The sequence below is a fragment of the Panthera uncia genome (assembly GCF_023721935.1).
Source record: "Panthera uncia isolate 11264 chromosome C1 unlocalized genomic scaffold, Puncia_PCG_1.0 HiC_scaffold_3, whole genome shotgun sequence".
Lineage (NCBI taxonomy): Eukaryota > Metazoa > Chordata > Mammalia > Carnivora > Felidae > Panthera > Panthera uncia.
The window spans coordinates 88,157,609-88,178,205 of NW_026057584.1; the positions used below are offsets into that span (position 1 = coordinate 88,157,609).

The following is a 20,597-nucleotide window of genomic DNA, read 5'->3' on the forward strand; positions in this document are numbered from 1 at the left end:
AAAATGATTTAAAACTAACTTTATTAGAAAAGTAACAGTGATATAGTTACCTAAAATTATATATAAAATCAAAGTTTATTATCATATATAAACAACAAGGTAACTGGGCATTAGAAAAGAGGGGATGAATTTTGGTTGTGAGGTCAGGTGTGTTTTCAAGAATTACCTGCCTCTGTTTTTGTGAAAGTCTAGTTCCAGATCAGTAGTGTTGTCACTACCTAGGAACTTTTCAAAAATTTAAATGATTTCTCCTCTTCGATGGGGGCCTGGTAATCTGTGTTTTAACAAGTCCTCTAGGAGATTCTGATGCATACCCAAGTTTGAGAACCACTAATCTCTCTATCTATCTTTCAACTAGTCAGAAGTGTAGTGTACAATTTAAAAAAAAAAGTTAAAAATAATGCTAGTAGAATAATTTTAATTTTAAATATTCATTTGGAGCTTTTTTTTTCTTTTTCCAATTTAGGTATAGAGTCATTTCTTATGTACTCTGTTCATGAAGGAATCAGGGGAATACCTCTGGAACCAAGTGACAAAATGGATGCATTGATGCCTATATCAGGAACTTCATTTGCTGTTGGAATAGATTTTCATGCAGGTAAATAGCTTTTTATTCATAATTTATATATGATGTTTTTACTTGATTTATTAAACATGATGCAAATATAACCTTTCCCTCTGTACTCTGAGAGTCAAGATGAGGAACAAGAAAGTAAATTGGTAATGAATTTTTAAGCCAAATACAAATTGCTCTAAATATGTTTTCCTGAAAAAAAAAATCAAGTAAAAATTTCCTAAAATAAAGCATTTGAGTTGCAAATACCTGAAAATGCCATGATTGACAATCGGTTGCTTCATTTTTATTTCTCTCCTTTCAAAATGACACCTTTACTTTTATTCAATTATAGATATGTATATATATATAAAATATTTTGTTTGAGAATATACATAAACCATAATCTTATTTAAAATATTTCCAGAATGATTATCTATTCTAACATTGGTAGTAGAATATTAGATCCAAATAACAAGAAAACAATTATAAATCCTGTGACATTTAAATTACTTTTGAAGACAGTATGTATAATTTTGGAGTCAGATTTTATCCTTACCTTCTTGTTTTAGCAAACAGTGAAAAAAAGCATATTGGACACTAACATTTTCTGTGGCTTACATAAATGTGTGACTGGAAATTGATAGTAGACACTGTCCAATTTATTGAAGTAAACGTGTGTGTGTGTGTGTGTGTGTGTGTGTGTGTGTGTGCTAATTGCTAAATTCAGAGATAATATAAGCATTAGATATGCTTTGGCATTTACACTCAGATTTTTTTTTCTACACTTGTGGGTCTAACTTTATAAGAGCAAATTTTTCTACCGCTCATCCAACTAAATCTTATGTTTCCCATATTAATGTTTTAGTGCTGAAGATGTACATGCATGTTTACAGTGTTGTTGTTTTTTTTTTGTAATTGTAAAGACAATTTTATCTAATTCTAAAAAACAAGTAGTTCTTAGATTTATAATCTTAAAATCCTTAAGCATCGGCATGTGGGATTCTGGCTGTAAGCTTATTTTTTTTCCCTCAGCTCTAACACTTTGTTTAATCATGTGTTAATGAAATTCCTGGCTACCATTTAATGAGTTACTGAGGATCTTTACTTTCCTTAAGTAAATTATTTTGTACCCAACGTTTGGAATCATATAGAGGCACACTTTCTACATTTTTAAAAGGATGTTTCCTAAAAGGAAATTCAGACAAATATAGTATATTTTATTGAGCATTATGTAAATTTTGCTAAGATGACAATGTGATTTTTGATCAAACCTTCATTATACTTGGAAGGTTCACTAACCTACCATGCATAATCTACCCAGTCTCTTAATTATAGGCATCTTATTCTTTAGAATTTTATCATATAGTATTTAGTAAATGCAAAAGTGCAAAATGAAGAAAATGTGAACTTCTTGAAAAGATGTTATGTACATGCATAATTTTTAGTAAGTACACATAATCCCTTGTTTTAACTGTTATCCTATATTTGATTCTTTTAAAGACTTCATAATGATTTTTGAAAGTATTTAAAACATTTCTATAAGGTAAAATATTGAAACATTTGGTGTAAATGTTCTGATTAGATCACTAGTAAATTTCTTTTTTCTTAAGGGTAGACTGATTATTTGTATAAGTTCGCTCTGAGGCTTTATATTGGCCCTGAAATGGTTAAGTTTCATATAATGTGCCACAACACAGCTAAACAAATATTTTTTGTTTGCAGAGAATAGTACTCTCCCTGTTTCTAGATTTCCAATAATTTTTAATATCATAATAAACTTATTTTGCATCAGAGTAGTTTTTCATCAGAGTGTTCTTCATATCATACCTGCCATATTTTTAAATTAAATTTCTAGAAAGAAATCATTTTTAGAAAATCTATTTCTTCTAAATGTAAAAGGATATAGGCATATGGAATAGTCATATAAAATTAAAGTGTTCAAGAATGTATTAAAATCCCTATTGTTAATCAGAAAATAGCAGCGCAAAACTTGCTTTGAAATCTGAGGATTAGACAGACAGACACTCGGGGCAGCAAAACATAGAGTTGGAAGAGGCGAGACTTTTGCAACAGGCAACTAGAATTCTAATTCCAGTTCACCCTCTTACTACTCTGTGAGGTTTGTAAGTTAGTTAATATATCTGAGGCTCAGTTTCTTCAGTTTATGGAGTGTGGGAATATTCAGATTAATGTATACAAATATTTGACACAGTGCCTGACATATAAGGGAGCTAAGAAGATAGTAGTGATATCTAATAATAGAAAGTAATAAATTGCAGAAGTAAGCATATGTGGTTTATGTGTGTGTAATATATATATTTACAAACATGCCCTGGAAGCTATATTTAAACTTCTAATTAGCAATGTTTTTTTTTTTTTTTTTTTTTTTTCTGTTCTCTTGCCTGATACTATACTTTCTGTCCAGTTATCTGCATAGAATAGTTGTTCCTTAACTTCTAGGGGAAAGAGTATATTAGTAAAATTCCTTAGTAAAGATGAACTCAATAATGATGATAATGAACATTATATAAAGTAGATAAATAAAGCTCAAAAAGTAATACCAGTTCTTTGAAGTCATTCAGTATAAACCTAGGAGGCCAGCAGACAGTGCTTAGATAAGGAACCAAGTAAAGCACTAATATTGATGATGGTAGTGTTGGTATTAAGAGCTTCCAGCCACTTCTGCACATACCTTTTATGTTTCCATCTATTTCACAGTCTGATCCTTCACTAATTGTGTTTTAAGAAAATATATTAGGATCAGAGTAAGTGTCAGCAGCTTGATTTACAGTATCATTATAGACAGTATGTAAGCTCTGTGGCTTTGTTGTAGAGTGAAGTTACTCCAGGGAGGAAGGAAACAAAATGACGAATCGCTCCTGAGCAAAGTAGAGAAACCAGTTTTTGGTGCATCAACTTTTTTTTCCCCCCACCAAGTCGTTACGTTTTCCTGATTATAAGTTCTTCCACTATTAGTTCTCTTTGCAGATATTCCATATTTTCTTCTTTCATTCATGGCACTCACATCTGTGACATAATCCCTACTTTAGGATCAATCAAAGATAAAGATGACAGAATGGAAGGGCATAGTTGCTCCTTATTCTAAACAACAAAAACAACAAAATAAACAAAAACCTCCCATCATAATAAGTAGATGGTGTGAAGGAGAATCATTTCTTGAGTATAACCATCATAATTTATGTCATATTATTTTATTACCACAGTTTTACAGAGATAAATCCATTGTTCAAACCTGTACATTTTGTGAGGATTAACAGATCTGAATCCTGCTGGCTTTGAGTCCTAATGAATTACAGTTTTCTGCAGTGAAAGGGTTTCTTTCACCAGAGGAAGCAATTCTGGGTACTATCCACAGAAGAAAGAACACCCTGTGGCTAGATTTAAAATGTTCAAAGCATTTTTTATCACTTCAATGGAAAAGTCCCATTCCACTGGAAAAAAAAAAAAATAATAAGCTTTGAAAATCCTTGCCTACTGAGTGATATTCCTCCTGATGAATGAATATTGGATTTGATGCTTTAAAAGATATATTTTAGGGTCTCCTGGGTGGCTTCATTTGGTTGAGTGTCCAACTCTTGATTTCTGCTCAGGTCATGATCCCACAGTTCATGAGATCCAGCCCCGTATCAGTCTGTGTGCTGACAGTGCAGAGCCTGCTTGGGATTCTCTCCCTCCCTCTCTCTCTGCCCCTCCCCCACTCATGCTCGCTCTCTCTCTCTCTCTCTCTCTTTCTCTCTCTCGTTCTTTGGCCTCTCTTTCTCTCTCTCAAAATAAATGGAGATACTTAAAAAAAAATTAAGATATATTTTAGTTAGGAGAAAAACCTTCAAAACAAAGTCCATTGTTCCAGTTAGTAGTGTGGTGTTCAGTATGTAATGCTCTATTCAGCCTGCCCCTCTCCTGCTTTGAGAGTATTTATCCTTTTTTATAATGAACCCATACTAGGATATTACTTGAAGATAAAGATTATTTATCTGAAAATTTCAATCTTCTATTATTTTTTTCATCTTTTATATCTGTTCAACTTTTTGTCATCCAACTCAATATTAACACATGTTGGTTATGATCTAGTAGGTGTGAAACATCACAGCTAAGTTGCTGTAAAGGATAAAGAGAAACAAGGAATAGCTTCTGAGGTAATACACATATGGATGATCTGTAGGGTTTTTTGTTTGTTTATTTTGTCTTTCAAGAGAGCATCAAAAGACTATTATTTGGATGTCATTGCTCGGCACTCCCTATGGAGAATATTTTAATGTTTTTTTTTTACACCATGACATAGTGATGTAGCTATTAAGACAAAAGACACTGAAGGGACATATCCTTATAACTTCTATTAAAACCCATGGAATGTATAACATGAAGAATAATCCCTGATCTGAACTGTAGATCCTAATATAAACTATGGATATTCCAATTTAGGTTTATCAGCTGTAGCAAATGTACCACTCCAAATGAGATGCTGACAGTTGGGGAGGCTGTGTATGTATTAAAGGAGAAAGCACGTGGGAGCTCTCCACTCAATTTGTCTGTGAATCTAAAACTGTTCTAACAAAGTCTATTTGAAAATTTAAGTGAAGGAAACTATATGACAAAATACCATTGCCACATTTACACATTTGAGTGTCAACTACTTACATGAAATAATCTCTCTGTAATCGTTCCACAACATTTGGATATATCTTTGACTGTTAGAACAAGAAGGAACATTTGCTACCAGGTTGTAGCATTCCCTCAGGTTACAGATAAGGAAACTGGAACCCAGAGAGATCAAGAGGTTGTACGGTATGGAGGATCCTATTTCCAGTTCTTTACACTACGCCAGCCTGCACTTGTAACCAGTGAAACAAAATTTTGTTTAGACATTGTTGGCATTACTTGATAAACTTCATTGCACTTCTGCAAATTTGTGCCTGTAGAAGATTATATTTTATTTTGGTCATATGCTGAATCATTGAATCATGTGACCTTAAGCCCATTTAATAATTAAAGCAGGTGACACTCAAGTGAGAGTCTCTTTTTCTTTCCCTGGAAGCTTAGAAAACAACTATTTACAAATTTTTTTTTTTTTTAGTAACCATTTTGTCACCAACCAAGCCACAGAAGAATTTATAGAAAGAATTCTTTTTATGTCACTAACAGCAATAGCTTAAGAAATATAATACTGTTGCTTTGGGACATCTTTTCAATTTTATGAAAACCATTTCTGTGGCTACAAAGTGAATTTTTAGGACTGGTTCATTTCTTCTTGTTCTTGTGACAGTGAACCAATACTACTTTGTGTTGTCATTTCGAACTTGCTTCAAGACTGTATTTTCAAATCATGTGAAAGGTGTGTATTTGTAGATGTTAAAGTCTGGTATATCTTTCAAGAGGGAAAGGAGTAACTACCACAAGAAAACAAAAACTTTTCAACACTGCCTGGGAGACGAATAACATAAACATACATAGAATAAGGAACTATAGGTTAAACAAATTATTGTGTATATCTCACAAATCATTTTTGGATAATTTCTAAACTCAAAATGTAAACAAACAAACAGCTTTCTTAGGCATCTGAATTATTCAATAGGTTACTGAAAACCAAAAGCCCAGAAGATGTACAATGATTGCTTGCTAAGATTAAGGCTTTCATCAACTTTCGTCTTACTGAGAGAATGGCTCAGGCAGTTAGCACTCCTCATGAAAGTAAAACCTGTCAACACCAGCTTCAGACTAATTCATGCAAAGCACATCCATTCTGTATTTTGGTACCTCTCTTTTTCCCTCTCCTGAGTTAGTATATGCTGCTATATTTCTTTTTAGTGGCTAAGGATTCTTTTCAGCAAAGCTACACTCATATTTGATAGTCTAATATATTTCTGTACTCTTTTCCTTATCAACACTGAGTTAGCATGAAACCTATCCTCAAAAGGCCCTACTACACTAATTCACAGTAAATTATTAATAGCTGCTAAGAGATTTACAAGTTATCTTTCTAAGTGTGTTTGGGCAAAGCACAGTATTTTAACCCATACCATAAATACAACTAAAGCACCACTAAAAATTGTGAAGAAAGTATTTTTATAGATAGGTCAGTCTTCTGGAGGTTTTCCAAATTACCCTGTCCTCTGACTTGTAGACAATAGATTGCCACCTGTTTATTCCCAGAAGCTCAGTCCTGGATATGGTAACAGGCCAAATGATAATGTAGAGGTCTCCTTTAGCTTAGGTACACTGATACCATTAGTGCTGTTAATGAAATGTGACCTTAAAAAAGTGTTTTAACCTTGAAAAAGTGTTTTCCCCCATTTTAAGAAAACCAATAATATATTAGTCTATTTTTCTTTTTGACACCCTTTCTTTTAAAAAAAATAAAAGAGGTATGCTTCAGCTTCTAAGATTATTGATCATTAGTTTTTAATCAAGTAGACAATTTTCTAGTTAATAGAGAAAAATGGAAGTTATTTAATTGATTCTGGACTGGTCATAAACAGTGGATCTTGAATTCCTTTTTATCATTTTGCTTTTTTCTTCCCCAGGGACAATAAGCAGCAAGTGTAGTAAGTGGATTCTTTGGGGACTTTAGAAGAATAAAGAACTAATTATTTCCATGAATTCCTTACTACTTTTAGAACAAGGACTTGGCTGAAGTAGAAAGGCTAGAAATAGGGCTCCTGGGTGGCTCAGTTGGTTGAGAGTTGACTTTGGCTCAGGTCATGATGTCACAGCTCACCTCGTGAGTTCCAGCCCTACATTGGTCTCTGTGCTGACAACTCAGAGCCTGGAGCCTGCTTTGGATTCTGTGTCTCCCTTTCCTCTGCCCCTTCCCTGCTTATGCTCGCTCTCTCTCTCTCTCTCTCTCTCTCTCAAAAATAAATAAACATTAAAAAGAAAATTTTAAGAAGAAAGGCTAGAAATAAAATTAATCACCCAAACAGAGTTAGAAGTAGGAAGTTTGGAAGAGAAAAAAGATGAAAATAACATCAAAGAACCTCAATATTTATTGAACACTTACTATATTATAGGAATGTTGTTGGGAAACTTTTTGTATTTATGCCATTTAATTAATCAGAATAATCTGTTGAGGCAGGTGGATTGTTCATTGTAACAGTGAAGAAAGTGGGTTTGGGAATAAAATATGGATGCAGAAGAGAGTTGGTTACTTTGAGATGCTCAAATGAAATTCTGCAATCAGGATTTGCATTTGAGTTTTTGCCCTTAGTTTGACATAAATAATGAATCAAATAACGAGTAGTTAAGTAACCAACATTGGATCCCTAATAATTTCATAATGAGAATTTTAGTCCTATTGCAGTGATGATTGGTAAAGAGATTTCACAGTATCAGGGCTTGGTATTTGGGGGGAATGATGATAATATGGTCACCAAGTATAGGATAGCCCCTGCTAAACTTAGGGACAGAAGACGAATAGTACAGCCTCATCTGAGAGGTCAGTGAGGGAAATGATGATGATCATTATTTAAAGGGAAAGGGGAAGAAAAAAGAATATCCCCTATATTTGTATTATTTATTGCTACATAACAAACTACCAAAATTTAGCAACTTGAGGCAATAAACATTTATTATCTTATAGCTTCTATAGGTCAGCTTATAAGGTTGCAATCAAGATGTTGGCCAGAGACATGCTCTCATCAGGCGGCTCAACCAGGGAGAATTTGCTTCCAAGTTCATGTGGGTGTTGGCAGGGTTCAGTTCCTTGTGAGCTGTTTGACAGAGGTCACAGTTCCTCACTGAATACTGACCTCAGTTTCTTGTTACGTGGGCCTAGGATAGGAAACTTCACAACGTGATTGCCAGCTTCCCTTTGGGCTAGTGAACAATACAGTGAGAAATGGCACACACGAGGTGAAAGCTAAACCTTTTGTAACCTAATGGCAGAAGTGTTATCTCATCATGTTTGGTACATTCTATTTATTAGGACCTAGCATCTAGGTACATCCCACACTCAAAGGGAAAGCATGAAAGAAGAGACTCAATTATAGGTGTTGGGAATCACTGGTTTCTTCATTAGTATTACTGATGTTTTATCCCTACTATCACCACACATTATTGTCTAAGAGACAAATTTTGACGGTTGGTTCAGGCTATTAATGATATCACTGTGTAGGTAGCATCTGTGTTATGACTTAAATACTTTAACAAGAGCCAACAACTTCCTCCACTACCCCCCTCTTTTACACTTTTGTTTTGACCAGTGTCTAGAAAAGTCTTCATGTAATAGTAACTTACACTAAATCTTCTCCTGACAACTCTCTGGCACAAAAGCTCTTTAAGAAAAGCTCTTTCAAGAAAATTCTTATAGCTATATAGGATTGCCTGGGGGATATAAAGGTGTGTAACATGAACAGAATTGTTAGTGTAGTTACTTTCTTTTTTGTCACCAATACAGACTGAGTGTTGACTGATGTTAACTACACTTAGAATGGGTTCTAGCATTGCATCAAGTGTCCCTTTCCAGAGATTTGTGGCCAGAAAGGGAACTCTGAAGTAGTTAGTTGGCAACAATCACCAGTTCTTTATGCCTACCATGGTGCACAAGAGGAATTATGCCAATCTAAGGATGGCATGTTATCTTCCATCATTTGCTATGAGTAAAACATTCTGTCAGTGAATTCATCTGGGACTACGTTGAAAAACAAAATAAAGTTGATTGCTTTATCCTAGAAGATTATTTATTTATTTATTTACTTACTTACTTACTTACTTATTTTTACTAGGGACTGAATGAGAGGAGCTAGATGTAAATTAAGTAGGAAAAAATTCGGATGGAACCACAAATGGAAGTTGGTTGTAAGTGTATTAAGCACTAGAATAGATTATTTAAGTGTTATAAATCTCTGGCTCTAGAGCATTTTAGAGCTAAGACAAACAAACAACTTCTTCTGAATAATGATTTCTCTTGGTTTCTTCCAGCTTTTTCACTATTCAACTTCCAATATTAACAACTTCAACAGTAATAACCTATAGGCTGGTTTTAAAAAAAATACATCTATTTTCTTAGTCAGCAGTCACTAAAACCTATGTGAACAAAATCAGAATTAGGCTTGCATAGTGTAAGCATAGAAAGTAGACTGTACTATAGAATCTGTTCTTTTCTTCAAGAGAAAACCAAATGTTGACAGGGAGATTCCATTTTTGTTGCTGCTTTCTTCACAGGTAATATACTAAAAAGAATTGATGATTTCATAGTATTTCAAGGTTCTAACTATATAAGAAAAGTTTTTTTTGAAAATTCTGAATAAAAGGATTCAAAAATTTATTTTGTCACCTATAATATATTATTCTGATTAGTAGGGATAAGAGCTAAGTTCTAATGATCATTCTTATTTGCAACCGTATTTAAATTGTGATGATAGATTTGTGGGGTTTTTTTCCATTCATTGTTCTCCGTTAATAGTATTTTAGTGGCAAAATAACTGATATTTTGATCTCACTTAGCTCAGATTGAAATTTATAGTTACAATACAGGACACCAGTGAGTATAGTTGCATACTCAATTATTTTCAGTGTTCATGTGAAATCCTGCTAACTCAAAATAGTGATGATTGAATGAAAAGTGGACAGCTCAACCAATAAATGTTATTAAAATATGTTTGAGGAGCAATAGTCATTAGTTCAGGAAACACTCATGATGACAGATATCAATTTATAATTAAATAAGTACTTTCATTTATTTAAAAATTCTTTATTAAAATCATACATTATAGGAAATTTAGAAAATTAGGAAATATGAAATAAAATTGTAACAAAAATCATACTACTACTATTAAACAGACAGCAAGTATTAATATCTTGGTGTGTTAATCTTTTTATCATTTTATTTTATTTTTTCATCATTATAGGTGTACTCTTTAATCTTCATCTCCTATTTCTCCCATTCCCCCATCCACCTCCTCTCTGGTAACCATCAATATGTTCTCTATAGTTAGGAATCTGTTTCTTGGTTTCTCTCTCTCTCTTTTTCCTTTGCTCATTTGTTTTGTTTCTTAAATTCGATGTGTAAGTGAGATCATATTGTGACATACTGATATTTGTGCTGTTTTTTAAATACAAATCTTATCATTGATAAGATTTTGTTTTGCTCCTTTTATTTACCATTTTAACATGAACAGTTTGCTATGTTATGATTAACAATCTGTGAATACTGCTTTTAACAGGAGTACATTATTATATCATGTAGATTACATTCGTTTTGACTTTTCCAATAATTTTGGACATTTTGATTATTTTCAAGTTTGGACTGTAAATCTTTTTTCAACATTTGTGCTAATTCCTCAATCTCAAATTTCCTTTTTTTTAAACAAGTTTTTACAGACATAATTTACATACCATAGAATCCATGTGTTGAAAAAATAACAAGTCATTGATTTTATCATAGTGTTGTGCAACGATCACCAATATATAATTTTAGAACTTCAACCAAGGGAAACTTCATACTCATTAGTAATTCTCATATCTCTTCCAACTCATAAATCTTAAGGGAAGAAGCACTAATCTACTTTCTGTCTCCCCATGTTTGCCTATCCCAGGCATTTCATACAAATGGAATCACATGATATGTGGTCCTTTGTGATTGAATTCTTTCTCTTATCATAATGTTCATCCATATTGTAGCATATATCAGTACTTCATTACTCTTTTCTTTTGCCAAATTATATTTGATTATATGGATATATGAGCTTTTATTATCCATTCATCAGTTGATGAACCTTTGAGTTGTTTCTACTGTTTTTAACTATTGCAAATAAAGCTGCCAGGAACATTCAAGTTCAAGTTTTGGTGTGGATATTTGTTTTCATTTTGCTTAGGTATATATATACCTACCAATGAACTTGATAGTTTGCCAGATGACTGTTCAAATGTCTGTATGCACTGGAAATCTGAAGCAGACATTGTATTTCTTCTAGTAGGCTTGCATATGGACTGGCCTTTCTTACATCTTATAGAATGGTGATGATTGTACATAATGTTAATTGCTAATACATGCACAACTCCTTGATTCTACTTAGAAATATTTTTTTGTAAATTCAAAATTATTCTCAGCCTCATCCATTCATGATTAAAAACATCTCTGAGATAAAAGTAGATAACCTATTATGGGCTGAATTGTGTCCCCCAAAATTTATATGTTGAAGTCCTAATATTTAGCATTTCAGAATGTGACTAAATTTGGAGATAGGACCAAAAGAGGCAATTAAGGGAAAATAAGGTCATATGGTTAGGGCTTAATCCAATATAAATCATGTCCTTATAAAAAGAGGAAATTGGGACACTGAGAAAAGAACCTATGCAGACAAAGGGAGAAGACAGCCATCTACAAGCCAAAGGGAGAGACTCCAGAATGAAATCAACCCTGTTGACACCTCAGTCTCAGACTTCCAGCCTCCAGAACTTTGAGAAAATAAATTACTGAAAAGCCTTCAGATCTGTTGCATTTGTTATGGCAACCCTAACAAACTAATACAATATTTAAATACATTATACAACAAATGACTACTAAAGCCATTTAAAATGTCTATTTTATTGGAGAGAGCATTTGGCAATCATTATAGGAAATTCAGTATCTGGAATTAATTATTTGTTCAAGCTGAAAAGTGTAAATTTAATCCCATGTACCTTTTCCAAGGGAGGTAGATAGAAATGGAAATACCCTTTTCTACACCTAACTTATGAATTTATTATCCCACACAGAACCTAATCTTTGTCCTTATTTCAGCTTTTTGTGATTTGACTCCAGCTGCTTGTGTTTCATTATACCTATTCTGTAATTTTTCTGCCTCTTTTCAGAGCCCGCGTTCTGCCTTTTTTTCAGAGCCCATATTTATTTCAGCTAGTTATTTCATTAATGAACTGTACATCTTTGCACTCTGTGCTCTTCTGACATTCTTGCTTTACAAATTCTCAAATCCCTGGAAAGCCTACAATCTTTCTCCATCCCTACCCCCTATGCTGGCTACATTTTATATGTCACTTTAAATCTTTAACCCATCCCGTAATCTCATTCTCAGAAGTTATCTTTGGATCTTAGCTTATTGAGAGTACTAGGCCAGTGTCATAAACTCTAATGACTACAGGGGCCAGGAAAGTTTCCTGTGTGAATAGTTAGGGAGAGAGGGAGGCCTAGTGGGGATTGACTGTGACAGACAATACTGCAAATGACCTAGCTTGGACAGATGCTACTTAACTACATATCATTTCTGTGATGCAGTATTTACAGCCTGAGTTGCTAGTTTTTGTTTTGTTTTGTTTTGTTTTGTTTTGTTTTCCTAAGAGGAGCACATAGCAGTATAGAAGATAATAGCGTAGACCAATAAAACATATTTATTTGTGACCAGTTTGAACTTTTTGAGAAAGGCCAATAGGCACGATACTTTCTCTCATCCATATTTAAACACACTTACGTCTTGGTGTGCATGAGGTTGATTGGGGAAATTGTTGTGATAATAAAGGGGATTGAGACTGATGAGATTGAGTTGGAATGTGTTATAGGGCTGACCCCTGAGAAGGAAATAGTGGAGGAAGGTTGGATAGGATAAGTCTCAGACTGCAGTGCAATTCTAAGAAATTTTTAGCAAGGCTGATTGGGAATTCTTGAGCCAAAGTTACCATTTCAAGGAGTTGTGAATTTCATAGTAGTGTGTCTGCCTAAGTATGCATGTCATACTCAGTCATCATCTGGGAACCTTGTTGGAAGTGGGGCCTTGGTGTCATTGATGGAGTCAGTCAATTATCTCCCCATAGTCAGAGATTTGAGGAGTGCATGTTCATGACTGCCAAAGACCACCCCTTGTGCCACACAGGGTGTGTCTACACAGGTTTGGGAAATTACTCTGTAGTTCCTTTAGTTCCTCTTCTTGTGGGGACATTTAGAAGAGGGAGGTAAGTGGGACTAATAGACCTTAGAGCTGTAGTTTATCTCAGGCCACGATTGATAATCATTTTCTTCCTCTTCCACTGTCCATTGTAATTGCCCATCATTCATTTACTTTTTTAAATTTTTTTGATGTTTATGTTTTATTTTCGAGAGAAAGAGAGAAACAGAGCACAAGCATTGGAGGGGCAGAAAGAGGGGGAGACACAGAATCTGAAGCAGGCTCCAGGCTCTGAGCTGTCAGCACAGAGCCCAACACAGGGCTCCAACTCATGAACCATGAGATCATGACTTGAGCTGAAGTCAGACGCTTAACCAATTGAGCCACCCAGGCACCCCTGTAATTGCTCATCATTCTTAACTATTTCTAAGGGGTCTGAATCCTTGATAACCCTTCTCAGACTTGGGTTGCTGCATGTGTCTTTTCACAGGGAATATGAGAAGGATCTTAAGTGGACTACTCAAGTACCATACATATCCTTCTCTGGCCAAATTAGGTGAAAGTAGCCCTACCTCCTCATCCTGCTCAGGGTCAGTCATGTATGCCAGCATCGTGACTCCTCTTTTAATCTGCTGATTACTAGACACAAGAAATGCAAAGTTTCTTGTTAAGGGCCATAGCTTGTAGCTCAGTGGGACCCTTGCTTATGGCTTTTGGCAAAAGTGCATCTTCTTTGGCAACCAGAAAGTCCAAAGCTACACGGTCCAAAGTTGCAGGGAAGAGAAGTACAGAGTCCTCCAATGGGTCACTGAGAGTGAATTGAATGTGAGGACTCTGCTGTTTTCATTTTTTTAGTCCCTAGAGCTGTGAATTGCTCTGTTGGTAATACGGAACCATATACAGGTCTCTAATTGAATGAACATACTGTATCCTCAGGATGGCACCCTGAGAGTATTGCTTCTAAGCTGATGCTTCAACTCTGTCTTTAGAAGGTTGTTCTAGCATTCCATGAGATCCCATCTGCTTTTGATGGTGTGGTATGATTTAACCAGTGGATCCCATGGTCATATGCCCACTCTTATATCTCCTTCACTGTGAATTGAATCTGGGCAGAATCTAGATTATGTGAATTTATGCCATTTATGCCTGTGGATCAGCGATTCCATAAACCTTTGTATAGTGGTGTTGGCTGAGGGCCTGCATCAAGAAAGGAAAGACAATACCTAGAATGGGCCTATGTCGTTATGAGAATGAACCACTGATCCTTCCAGTTTAGAAAGTGCCTGATGTAGTTGAATTAACACCAAGTGATCAGTTGATGTTCTTGAGAAATGGTATCATATCATGGGTTCATTGTTATTTTCTATTGCTGATAGATTGGATGTTCGGACACAAAATTAGCTAGATTGGCCTTGGTTAAGTGGTAATCCATATCATTGAAACTTCATTTCTGCCACCATGAACTCTTTGTTCATGTACCCAGTTCTGGACTGGCTGATGATGAAGCTGGAGAAAGTTAACAGACCAAGGCATTTTGCTTGTCAGTACTTCTTTTGTGGTGGGTGCTTTCTTGTGAGCATTAAGATGAGATTCAAAAATCTTTGCACTTTGTGCTCACTCCTGTATATCAATCCACATGTCCCCACTCTAAATCTACTAATCTTTAATGTTCCAATTATTTTCTTTCCAGTCCCATGACCAGATGGCCTGGCCACTGGCCACTGCCTCAGAATCTATATACATGGGTACCTTAGGCTACTTCTTTCACACTAAGTGAATAATTTGGTGTACTGCTCACAACTCTGACCATATGGAAGATTTCTTCCCTCTCTACTCACTTTAAGGGCTACTCCTGAAACTGCAATTCACTTTTAGCTTGTATCCATATATTGAACTGAATGATCCATAAAACAAACTTAGTGTTTTGTTTTCTTTTCCCTTCTTCTTCTTGTCTTGATTGGAATCTCTACATAAACATAGGTATGAAGACAACTCATGATGGGCAGTTCCAGATAAATGGTTACTTAGAGCTTCAGGGTCAAGCATTCTTTTTCTTCCAGGGTCAATAAACCTGTCAGGAGAATTTTCTCAAAGAATATGTAATTCTGGTGTAGATGCCATGGACTTCCTGCAGAATCTTAGGGGCCTATGTTGGGATTCTCTTCCTGAGGCTTTCTATAAGCTCCACACTGCATCTTGTTCTGAGCACTGAAACCTGCAACACCATCATATCTGCTGGGTCATATGACCCAAATGACAGGGCTGCTTGGATCATAGCCTGGACCTACTGCAGAGCCCTTTACTGCTATGCAACACACTCGATGCTAGTAGTTTTCCATGTCACCAAGGAAATGGGCTGGAGCAATAATCTTCGGCATGGAATGAATATGTTATTTACTGAATCCAAAGAGGGTCTACCAGGTACTGTTTTACCTTAAGTAGGGACGTCAAGATGCAGTGTTTTGTCTTGGACTTTGTCTTTAGTTTTGACATACTTTTCACCACTGGACTCATGTAAACATCATTAAAATGGTGAGTTCATGAATCTTTGTAGGGTTTATCTCCAACCCTCAAGAGCATATGTGTCCTCCCAATGCTTCCAGCATCCTAGCCACACTTCTTTGTTCTGACTGATCAGTGTGATGTATTTGACATAATGGGGTAGTATAATATTCTCTGGGATGTCTATTGGTCCAGATTTCAGATCACTTCAGACTATATTTGAATAGGGTTTTTTTTTTTTAAGTAGGGGAGTAAGAAAATTAATATAGCCCTGAGGAAAACTATAAATAAATATTGTCATATATCAAATGTAAATAATAGTCTATCTGATCCTCCTCTTAAATCATATTGAAAGCAATGCATTTGCCAGATCAATGGCTGCATAATAGGTACCAGAGGCCTTATTAATCTGCTCTCTCAATGATACCTCATCTAGCATAGTGGGTATAACTGGGGCTGTTTCTTCGTTATGCCTGTGGTAGTTCATAATCATTCTGCAGGGGTAAGTCTGGCAAATTAATCAGAAACATAACTGAGACCACTGGCTGTCTTTAATGATGACATAAATCTCCATCTATGCTTATCCTCCCTAAGATGGGAGTAATCTTGACCATTCAGTTTGGATAGGGAGAGGTTGGAGGGTATATACTTTTGGAGACATCCAGTTGGCCTTTCTCACTATGATAGCTCTTATTCCAGAGGCAACTAATCCACCTTTGAGGTTCATCCCACTCCCAGGTATACAAGTTTAAGTTTCGTATTTTGAGATAAGAATGTTGAGTCACTCAAGTAAATGTTTTGTAGGTCCCTGTGAGGAAAGATCTGGGAGGATCACCATAGTTTTATAATTGGCACAGTGTTGCAGGGTTCCCCCACCTAGGGATTTGGCTACTTCTTCAATCAGTGGGTTCTGGATATGAAAATTAGTTCAGGTCAGAGATGTGAGCAGAGCATCATGACTTTTAGTGGGACAACAACCCTCTGGCTTCTGCATCTCCATTATTGTATTTTTGGGGTTATAAACATTAAGCAGCATCCTTGTTAACTATCAGTCCTCCCCCTATAAGCAAAATTAGTACTGAATTTCTTGGTAGTGGTGGTGCCTCTCTCATTACTACAGTTCCACCAGCCTTGGAGAATGGTGTGTCCTCTAAGGCCCTTTGGTGGGTTTTCTTTCTTTACATAATCTGTGTCTCCATTTCCACTTCCTTTTCTCATCTTTATTTTTTCATTTACCATCTGCCAGGGCAGATAAGGTGTTTCTACATGGAGAAAGTCATACTTAAGAGCCACCTTCACAGAGACTGTGTCCCACATCCTGCATCCTGGCTTCTTGCCAGAGTGTTATCTATATACTGAGAAAATGTTTTTTTTTTTTTTAAGTCCATTTATTCATTTTGAAAGAGACAGAGACAGTGTCAGTGGGGGAGGGGCAGAGAGAGAGGGGGAGAGAAAGAGAATCCTAAGCAGCCTCTGTGCTGACAGCACAGAGGGCTCGAACATGGGGCTTGGCAGGGAGCCCCAACATGGGGCTCGAACTCACAGAACTGTGAGATCATGATCTGAGTGGAAACCTAGATTCGGACATTTAACCAACTGAGACACCCAGGTGCCTCGTGAGAGAATACTTCTAAGTAGAAGAACCCTTGCTTGTCCATCTTATCTTCTAGCCCCTGTTGATAAAGCACCTTCAAAATCCAATGTCAGGGATACTTCTCTGGCCCCTGGTCATCACACGAACTATTCCTCAAAGTTCCCTCTGTGTGTAATCCCTTTCCTCCTTTATGAGGCTCAGCAATCCTTCCAGCTGGATTATATTGAGATGTAACCACAGTTATCAGCCTAGCAGCCAGAAAAATTGAGTCTAGCTCTCAAGGAGGTAACTTTTGCCTTCCCGGAGAAGTATTTCTGCAACATCGTTCAGCACAAGGAAGGTGTTAGCCTTTAATAAGGGACATTGGACAACCTTTACAAACTCTGAGTCCAAGGGATAGTTCAGGAACCTGAACCAACATCTTTAGGAATATCCACCATCCTCATTCATATTTTAGGGTCCCAGGTCTTACCAACCACATGTCTGATTTTATCATACCAGATTTGTCTTTGTTGAATATTTAGACATCTCTGGAGCTCTCTGGATCTAAGTATTAGCATTTCTGTTTGCTGTTCAGTTGTGTCCACTCTTCTACTGTCTCAGTGTAATTTCCCCATATCAACTCTCACATTTCGTTTTAATTGCTTGTAAACAGCTCTCAGTCTGTCATTATCCCTCTACAGAATGTCTTTACAATGTAGCAGTTGACTAGCCAGCTCTGCTGTCTTTGTAGTCCTTGTTTCTTCCACATTTTTCAAATGTATGACTCTTTGCCCCTACAAGATAGTTCTTTGAACAAGATGTTTTCTCAGGTCACTTTGTATGAAAATTTTAGCACTTGAATATAATATGCCAGGAGCTGTCCATGCCACATGTATCTTCAGGGCCATGTCCTCTTTGGCTGTTGTGCAAACAATGAGCCAGACCCAGAGGCCCATCTTACCATTTCTTTTCGTAGACTCCTCCTACACCATGTGTACTAGGGTAGATCCTCTGAGAAGCAGAGTCAAGACAGGATTAGATATGAAAAAGTCTTATTGAGGAAAAACCTGAGAGACAAAATAGAGTTGTCAGTCTACAATCCAGATCTGATTTATGTGAAAGTAAGAGAGAAGGAAGGGAGGTTAGGTAGGAAAAGTCTTAGACTGGTGTGGTTTCAGTAAAGTTTCAGGAAGGTTGATAAGAAACCAAAGTCACCCATGAAGCCAAAGTTGCCAATCAGAGGAGTTCCACATGTTGTAGTAATGGGCCTACCTTAATATCCCTGCCTCACACAGTCATTAGCTTAGAGCAGCCTTGGCATAGCACGTTGGGGGGTATAGCACACAGCAGCTGGGAACCTCTGTCAGTTATGCACTCTAAAATTAGAGATCTGAGGAGTTTATATTCAGTACTAAAGGGTTTTCTAGGACCTTAGACTTTTAGTGCTAAGACCAGGACAGTATTGGGCAAACTGTGATGGTTGGTCATCCTAGCTGTGACAATGTCATCATTATCATCATCATCAAATAAAACGCTAAAGTCGTAGCACTAAAAGCCAGCTTTTTATAGCAACAAATAAACTAGATGTCTTACACAAAACAAACATCTTTCAAACATGATTTCTGACTCTTCTCTGTCATTCCCTCCTGTTCCAATGAACAGCATGTTCCCTTGTGTGACATTCTCAGAGTTCTTCCAAGTGTAATTTTCCAAAGGGATGTAACCTTTCCTTTTTCTAGATTCTCATTACAATCTTTCTTTTTTTTTCTGAGAAAATCATAAAATTTACTTGCAAGAAAACTATACAGGCAAGTTGAGATGCTCCATTAAGTCAAGAATACATAGTTATCTCTGTATTTAGCACAATAAAGCATCTGTGCTATCCCCATTCATATATCTTCAAGCACATTGCTCTTCTCTTAACCATCTACCTTCTCTTCAAATTCTCCAAGGGAATTCAGTCTTTTTCCCCCATAAGTTTGTGTTTTCTTTCTTTCTTTAAATTTCTCTTTCTTTCTTTCTTTCTTTCTTTCATTCCACATTTAAAGGAAATAATATACTATTGGGTATTTGTCATCTCTGTCTGACCTATTCCATTTAGCTTAATGCCCTCAAAGTCCCTCCCTATTGTTGCAAATGAAAAGATTTCATTCTTTTTTATGGCTGAGTAATATTCCATCACATATATAATATATATTATAATAATAGATAGTATATATTATGTGTGTGTGTGTGGTGTGTGTGTATATATACATATACATATATATATATATATATATATATATATATATATATGAATGACACACTTTTTTCCTCCATTCACCCATGAATGGGCACTTAGGTTGTTATCATGAGCTGTTATAAACAGTGCTGCAATGAACACGGGGGTGCGTATGTCTTTTTGAGTTAGCCTTTTTCTTGGGATAAATATCCAGAAGAGGAATTGCTGAGTCATATGGCAGTGTCACATGGGACCAAGATCGTAAGCTCCCCTGGCCATAGGGTCAGTGGATCAAGAGATGCTCTTTGGGCATCAGAAACAAAGACTAGGGCACCCAATGCATGTAAAACTTCCTTCTAGGAAAGTGGAAAAGGTGGAAGAGAGTACTACCTTCTGTCCCCTAAAAGATCATTCCTAATAAACCCCGGCCGTTGTTAGAAACTGGTAAGACTTTTTTTTTTCCCCTGTTGGTTGTGAATAGATTGCTGAAACATCTCCTGAAAGATGCCAGAGGTCCAGTTGGCCATTCAGATACCAGGACATGCCTGGGGACATGAGGGGATCTTAATGTCATTAGTGGGTGGTGCATAAAATCCTACACACCTCCTCTCTCCAACACTCTTATCTTTGACAGGCTTATACGGCAACACCTGTGGATAAGGAGAGACATGATAAGTCAGTCTATTTTGCAAATATCTGGTAGCCCCAGTGTAAGAGACAGAACAGTGCCCCCCTAAAAATTAGGTCATGATTCCTGAACCTGTAAATGTTACTTTGAATTATAAGCTCTTTGCAGTTGGGACTACATTAAAGATCTTGAGGTGGGAAGAATATCCTGGGTTATCGAGGTAGGCCCTAAATATAATCACACTATTCTTATAGGGGAGAGGAAGAGGGAGATTTGAT

At 36.2% G+C, this 20,597-nt stretch overlaps 1 protein-coding gene across 1 annotated transcript in view; it reads left to right on the forward strand.

The window, feature by feature from the left end:
- Window positions 1-20,597, forward strand: part of LRP1B (LDL receptor related protein 1B) — a 1,876,868-nt gene that overhangs the window by 1,364,526 nt on the left and 491,745 nt on the right. The window contains exon 35 of the mRNA XM_049615676.1: window positions 467-598. Within this exon, the coding sequence (XP_049471633.1) occupies window positions 467-598 (132 nt within the window). The remainder of the gene's footprint in view (window positions 1-466; window positions 599-20,597) is intronic.